This window comes from Apium graveolens, unplaced genomic scaffold, assembly GCF_009905375.1.
Source record: "Apium graveolens cultivar Ventura unplaced genomic scaffold, ASM990537v1 ctg4685, whole genome shotgun sequence".
Lineage (NCBI taxonomy): Eukaryota > Viridiplantae > Streptophyta > Magnoliopsida > Apiales > Apiaceae > Apium > Apium graveolens.
This window is the reverse complement of record NW_027418641.1, coordinates 165198-172587: the sequence shown is the minus strand read 5'-3', so window position 1 is coordinate 172587 and position 7390 is coordinate 165198. Positions and strand designations below refer to the sequence as shown.

At 35.1% G+C, this 7390-nt stretch overlaps 2 protein-coding genes across 2 annotated transcripts; both read left to right on the top strand.

The window, feature by feature from the left end:
- Positions 1–3849: 3849 nt before the first annotated feature.
- Positions 3850–6246, top strand: LOC141702133 (uncharacterized). The gene is made up of 3 exons (XM_074505819.1): positions 3850–4165; positions 4334–4719; positions 5665–6246. The coding sequence occupies exons 1-3, from the start codon at positions 3850–3852 to the stop codon at positions 6244–6246; spliced, it is 1284 nt and encodes a 427-aa protein (XP_074361920.1).
- A 216-nt stretch (positions 6247–6462) lies between these two features.
- On the top strand, positions 6463–6858 carry LOC141702131 (uncharacterized). Its single transcript, XM_074505818.1, has one exon. The coding sequence runs from the start codon at positions 6463–6465 to the stop codon at positions 6856–6858; it is 396 nt and encodes a 131-aa protein (XP_074361919.1).
- Positions 6859–7390: the final 532 nt, after the last annotated feature.

Sequence of the window (7390 nt, the reverse complement as noted above, 5' to 3'; positions counted from 1 at the left end):
AGGAAACAGTCATGGGTTTCCATTCCTTTGGTAAGGATCTCAAAAATTTAAGATTTGAATCCTTCACCTGGTACACTCTACCATACAGCTTCAGTCCATTCAACAGTTTTTGGAATCTATTGAATGTGTCATTTAAAGATTCATTTTCTTCAAAATGAAAGTGCTCATACTGTTGAATGAGAAGCTGCATTTTGTTCTCTCTTACTTGTTCTGTACCTTCACACAGCAGCTGAACTGTGTCCCAAACCTCTTTGGCAGTTGAACAATTTATCACATTATCAAACATATCCTTGTCAAGACCATTAAACAAAATGTTCATAGCCTTCTTATCCTTGTGGACTTCTTCTGTGTCTTCCATTGTCCATTCTGCTCTGGGTTTTGGAATGGATTGACCAACAGCAATTGTGGCCGTAGCAACTGTGGCTACTTTGTGGGGAATGTGAGGACCATTCTCAATGCAGTTTACATAACCTTCATCTTGGGAGAGTAGATGAAGGTGCATTTTCACCTTCCAGTGGTGATAACTGTCTTTGTCAAGAACTGGGATCTTTACTCCAATATCCTTCTTACTCATCTTTGTTAGATTCCAAGATCTTTAAACTCTTTGTGTGTCAAGAGCCTGCTCTGATACCAATTGTTATTCCTAGAAGACTAACAATGAGATTTACAGAAGGGGGGTTGAATGTAAATCTCAAAACTTTTTCAAGTTTTGAGCAGTTTATAAAGTTGTGTGTTCAAGAAGAACAAGTGTGTGAATTGCTTTAAGCTAATACAGACAGATATATATTCAAGCACAAATGTAAAGAACACAACAGACCTTAAAAACTTTTCTGGTGGATTTGTTGTTCCACCAGAGATGGTATATTAGAAAATCTGTGTTCAACAATGTTGATCACAGCTGCATCCTAGTACAAACTAGATGAATTTTCTCTCAAGATATTTCTTAACAGCTCTGGAAAAATCTATCTAATTACTAGCTTCTTCTTGGTTCATATATATTACCAAGTGTACAAGTGAAAAACAATATTAAATTACAATAGTAAAATAAGTTCTTCACTTGCTTCTTTTCCTGTTCACTCAAGTACTTTGTTGACTATTGCAACTTTGTACAAAAGAAGAACGGCTGCTTTTTCTGTTGATCCTGAAATTCGGCTACCACATCTCAGTTTTCTCTGTCAACCCACGTGCCTCTGCTTGTAGGTACAACTACCACTTATCAACGGCTGATTAGCAGAACATCCGTTGAAGCTTTCATCCGTTGATGACTTCATCCGTTGAAGGATGTTATCCGTTGAAGCTTTCATCCGTTGATGCTCTCATCCGTTGAAGGATGTTATCCGTTGAAGCTTTCATCCGTTGATGCTCTCATCCGTTGAAGGATGTTATCCGTTGAAGCTTTAGAGACATCCGTTGAAGCTTAGCTTCTCATCCGTTGAAGGTCTTTTAAGTCATCCGTTGATACCACTTCATTTATACAAAATTACAAGGCATGAAATATTTACAATTGGCCTTCCTATCTGCATATCATCTAGTAGTCAACATGACTCATAGTTTCTCTCAACTTCTAAGAATTACAATTTTAAATACAGAGACTGAAATATGCTACAATACTAGACTTATTTCTAAGTAAAGCTACACCATCAACGGATAGCCAAAGTGGTCTTATCCGTTGAGGCTACAGACACTAAATTTCTACTTAAGTGTTTTGTTAAACATATCATCAAACTAATGCACATATATTCCTAACAAGTTCGATAACGTCTTTGTTTGTGCGTTTGATTTTCAAGAACATATCGGTTTTTAGGGTTTTTCTCTGTAATTACTATATTTTTACTGGTGGTAAATGAATAAACGAATAAAATGAAATAAGAAATATGGTATTTATATTTACGGAATATTGGTTCGTTCTGGATCGTTTTGGATCATTAAATTAGTAACTTAGCCGCTAAGTAACTGCAATAATGATCCGATTTGATATTAGTTTTGGATAATTATCTCAACCGGGCTTTTTATAAAACACTTTATACGAAAATAATGTAATAATATCTCGTCTTTTGAGAATACGGGTTTCTTTGATTTACCGAAATGATTGTCGTATCGAAAATCTTGCGCCGGGCTGCGCACTGGTCAAACCGAAATCCGGATCGAAAAAGTCAAAACACGGAAAATGTCCGGAATTACCAGATTAGGTTAGGAAGGAGTTTTCGGAAGAGTTTTGGGTTGTAAAAACGTAAAAACGGTTGAAGTCTGACGATTCCCGGCTTTATAAAATAATTTTGTAATTATTCAGAAAATAATTAATAAATTCATAAATCATTCATAAAATCATATAACACTCCATAAATTACCAGAAAAATACCTTAATTATCTATATTTTATTCTGGACATATTAAAATTAACATACTCACATTTTATTATATACAAACATCCAAATATTATTATCACTCATCAGATAATTCACCAAAAATTCATATAATATTCACATAATAATCATATATTGATACAAATAATTACACGATATTTCCCGGATGTTACATCCTTCCCCCCTTTAAAGGATTCTGTCCTCAGAATTACGCTAAGGAATAATACTGATACTTTTCAAGTATATCAGTTTCATTTTCTCAGGTTAATCTCTTAACCTTATAAAAAAAATTATAACCTTAACGTATAATACAAATATTTCCTTAATAGCCCCTCGCTAAAATCATATTCTATTTGTTGCTTGTATAACTCAATTCAAATCTCCATCTTCTATGTATAATGGAGCTAACTTACTCTTTCTGGGTATATACACATATAAACGCAGAATATTAACAACAGTGGAAACAGTTCTCTCATATTCTCAATTCCTGAATCCTGTGTGACAACCGTTCACAAACAAAAAGGTGTCAAAAAGAAAATTGTTGCTGACAGTGAAGAAGAACAGAATCATTCAAAAAAGTTTTATGGAAAACTATCACCAGGTCCTTCGTCGTTCAATACAGCAAATGTAAAGAGTACATTTGAAAAAGGTGAAAGTTCTAGGCAAAAAAATTTAATGAATGAGTTCAACGATGTTGATGACAATGTTACCATCGACAGTGATACAATATATGGAGGTATTAATTATTTGTTTTCGAATAATTTGTTTAATTCTACAAGACATTAATAATTGTTTTACTGTCTGAAGCATCACATACTTTTGCTCAATGATGATTTTTAAAATTTTGCATTTTTTGCGACAGACATGGCAAGTGATATTGAGGATATTGATGAAGAATATTTGAGCAATAATCAATCTATGTGGGACGGATACTTGGATCTTGGAGCTCCTGATAAAATCTGTTCGAAGTGTGATGGTGTCATGTGGAATCACGAAAAAAATAATAAGAGTTCTCCTAATAAGCCACCAACATTTTCTCTTTGTTGTAAAAATGGTCAAGTCGTACTGGATAAGGAAGAGCAGCCTCCTGAACCCCTGGCAACTCTCCTTACTAGTGGTGTTCATTTTAAGTATTTCAAACAAAATATAAGGTTTTACAACTGCATGTTTGTCATGAGTTCTACTGGAGGAAAGATTGACCATTCAATAAATAGAGGTGGTGCGCCATATTGCTTCAAGGTCCAAGGTGTTAATTACCACAATAGAGGAAGGCTGGTCCCAACTGACGATAGCACTCCAAAGTTTTGTCAGCTTTATATCTATGACACAGAGGACGAAAATCAACAACAGGATCAATGCAGTTAATGGTGGCAGGGATGCTGTTAATGAAGAAATTGTACAATCTTTGTTGCATATGTTGGATGAGCATAACAGGTTGGTTAAAGGTTTTCGTATGGCTCGCGAAAGGGTTAGGAAAAATGCAGTAGATGAGTTTAAATTGGTTCGGATTTTCATCGAGTTCAGCAAATGGCCGACCAAATCACATTGCTCCATCAAATGAGGTAGCAGGATTGATTGTTACTTCACCTTATGCAAAAGGCTGTCGAGATACTCTCATTGATTCTAGAGTTGACGGATTACAAAGGATTTTTGAGACCGATCCACGTTTCATGCAACTTCAATATCCATTACTTTTCCCTCACGGATATATTGGATATTACCGTGAGATCCCATTAAATAGACCTGTGAAGCATTCTAAGAGAGACGTAGAAGTTACCGAATCTGAAGATCCTGGCGAAAAAGGTGCTAGAGAGTATATTACAATGAGAGAGTTTTATAATTATAAACTAATGATACGTCTTTCATAAGGTACAAATTTGCTATTTAATAGAAGTATAATTTCTCATTCAGTTGTTCAACTTTGTGATAATTAGTTTATATTCGATTCATTTATACCTTTTACTGTAACAGGTTTGACATCACATCTTGGAGGTCGTTTATGGCAGCAATATGTTGTGGATGCTTTCACCGCAATTGAGCAGTACAGATTGGACTGGATTAGAGACCATCAAACTACTATAAGATCTGATCTCTACCATAATATCAGAGATGCAATGCAAAAGGGAGATAGAAATCCATCCAATATTGATAAAGCAATCATTCTTCCCACTTCATTCACCGGATGTAAGTGCTATATGACTCAGTATTTTAAAGACTCATTAGCAATATGTCGAACTTTAGGACATCCTTCATTGTTCCTTACTATGACCACTAATACAAAATGGCCCGAAATTCAGCGCATGTTAAAACATATGCCTGGTGTTGATGTTGCTGATGCACCTGATGTTGTAGCCAGAGTATTTAAAATGAAGGTTGATCAACTTATAGATATGATTAAAAAGAAAAATTGTTTTGGCAGATGTATAGGAGGTATAAATTTTCGCTAAGTTTTTTTATACTCACACAATTATTCCTAAATTGTTATATCAAAATGCACTTTTAGTATATATTTTGCATGGTACTAACCGTTTTTCTACAATATTTCCATAGTGATGCATGTAATTGAATTCCAGAAGCGTGGATTGCCTCACGCTCATATATTAATTTGGTTGCACCCCGACGATAGACCTAAAACAACTGAGCAAATTGATAAAATGATATCAACTGAAATTCCCGATCCAAAAATTGATCCAGTTGGATATAATACCGTGAGCAATTATATGATCCACGGATCATGTGGTTCTGATTATACTAAATCTCCATGCATGGTCAAAGGCAACTGTATAAAGCATTTTCCTAAGTGGTATTTTCATTAAGATCCTTAAATTATAAATACTTTACTTTGTTAATACCTCCAATTTTATTACCAGATTTTTTACAATTTTAAATATGTTTTGTTACAGGTATAATTCCCATACATTTTTTGATGAATGTGGATTCCCCATATATAAAAGAAGGAGGACTGGAATTACCATTAACAAGAAGGGGTCAATCTTGATAATCGCTTTGTTATCCCATTCAATCGCGATCTTTTGGTGCATTTTTAATGTCACGTGAATCTGGAGATTTGCAATAATTCAAGATCATTAAAGTACCTTTTCAAATACTGTCTAAAGGGTCATGACATGGCAACAATGTGTTTGAGGAAAACACGTACATGTACTTCTACAACAATCCCAAAAAAGCACCAAAAGGTCCGATTGATGAGTTAAAACATTATTTGGATGGGAGATATGTTTGCGCGTCAGAAGCATCTTGGAGGATATTTGCTTTTGACATTCATTCCCGTTGGCCATCGGTAGAGAGGTTACCGATACATTTACCAGGCGAGAAACATGTTTTGTTTAAGGCTGGAGATGTCTTGGAGGATGTTTACGACTAAGGCAATATCAAAAAAAACCAAGTTAGAAGCATGGTTTGATGTAAATCAGACTTTCCCAAATGCGAGGACTTATAGTTATTATGAATTTCCAAATAAATTTACTTGGTATCCTCGACCTGGTATCTGGAAAGAAAGGAAAAGAGGAGATGTTATTGGGAGACTCTCTGAAGTGCATTCATCAAGTGGTGAACTATTATATCTCCGCATGCTGTTACATAGGAAGAAAGGTTCCAGGTTTTTTGAAGATCTTAAAACTGTTAATGGACATATCTATGAAACATTCAAGGAAGCATGTGCGACCCTTGGTCTTCTACAAAATGATAACCAATGGCATGAAGCAATTGCCGAGAACTCCCATACATCATTGTCTCCACAGTTACGTGCAATGTTTGTCAATATTTTGGCATATAGTCCTATTTCAGATCCACTTAGACTTTGGGAAGCTAATTGGCTAATATATGTCAGACGATATTCTCATCATCAGGCGACATATGCTCAATGATCCTCATCTATACCTATCAGACAAAGATTTGAAGAATTATGCACTTGCTCGTTTATATCTCATTATCATACTACCTGAATAATTAACACTAATTCTGTTTTAGATATTATATGTAGTATACTTTTAAACTAACATAACACTTCATATATATTTTTGCCCGCAGAAATTGAAAAAATTGTTTAATGACATCGGAAGAGTTTGAAGGACTACGCGACAATGCCATTTCCAAGTGAAGTTTATTTTAGCAATGTTGTTAACAGACCACTCCAAGAAGAAACTTCATATGATAAAGAAGAACTGAAAATTTTGCATGAAAAGAATCATGGAATGCTCAACCCTAAACAGAAGAACGTTTACGATTCTATCATACAAAATGTTTATAATAAGGTAGGTGGTGTTTTCTTTGTATATGGAAGTGGAGGATGCGGCAAGACATTTCTATGGCAGACATTATATTGTCGCCTTCGTTCAGAAGGAAAGATTGTGCTTCCTATTGCCTCATGTGGAATAGCAGCTGTATTGTTGCTTGGTGGTAGAACTGCACATTCAAGATTCCATATTCCTTTGAAACTTGATCAGGATAGTACAGCTGGAATCAGACATGGAACCTGATATTGCAGAATTAATCCAACAAACTGATTTGATCATTTGGGATGAAGCGCCAATGCAACATCGTCATGCCTTTGAATCTGTTGACCAGTTGTTTAAGGGATATAATGTCTGCTATTGACAAAAGGAGAGCAAAGAAGCCATTTGGTGGTATCACAGTAGTTTTTGGCGGAGATTATAGGCAGATTTTACCCGTGATTCCAAAGGCATCCAGAGCTGAAGTAGTAGGTTTCACCCTCAATAAATCAAAGATTTGGGAATTTTTCCAAGTATTTTTACTTAAGCAAAATATGCGGCTTCATGCAGGAAATACAGAAATGGAGAATAAGGTTATAGCGGATTTCAGTAAATGGCAGCTTTTAGTTGGCGACGGTAAAGTTGAGAACTTTAGTCCTGATGTAGACACTGGTGAAATGCTAATAAAGATTCCAAATCAATATATTGTTCATACCACGCAAAATCCTATAGAAAGTCTTTTTGAAATTACTTACCCGGATTTTGTAAGAAACATGTCTTCACATTCTTATCTAAGATC

Coding starts and splice junctions, on each gene's coding strand:
- LOC141702133 (XM_074505819.1), top strand. CDS start 3,850: ATGAGTTTAAATTGGTTCGGATTTTCATCGAGTTCAGCAAATGGCCGA. Junction 4,166..4,333: donor TGAAGATCCTGGCGAAAAAG/GTGCTAGAGAGT, acceptor TTACTGTAACAG/GTTTGACATCACATCTTGGA. Junction 4,720..5,664: donor CACCTGATGTTGTAGCCAGA/GTATTTAAAATG, acceptor GGCCATCGGTAG/AGAGGTTACCGATACATTTA.
- LOC141702131 (XM_074505818.1), top strand. CDS start 6,463: ATGCCATTTCCAAGTGAAGTTTATTTTAGCAATGTTGTTAACAGACCA.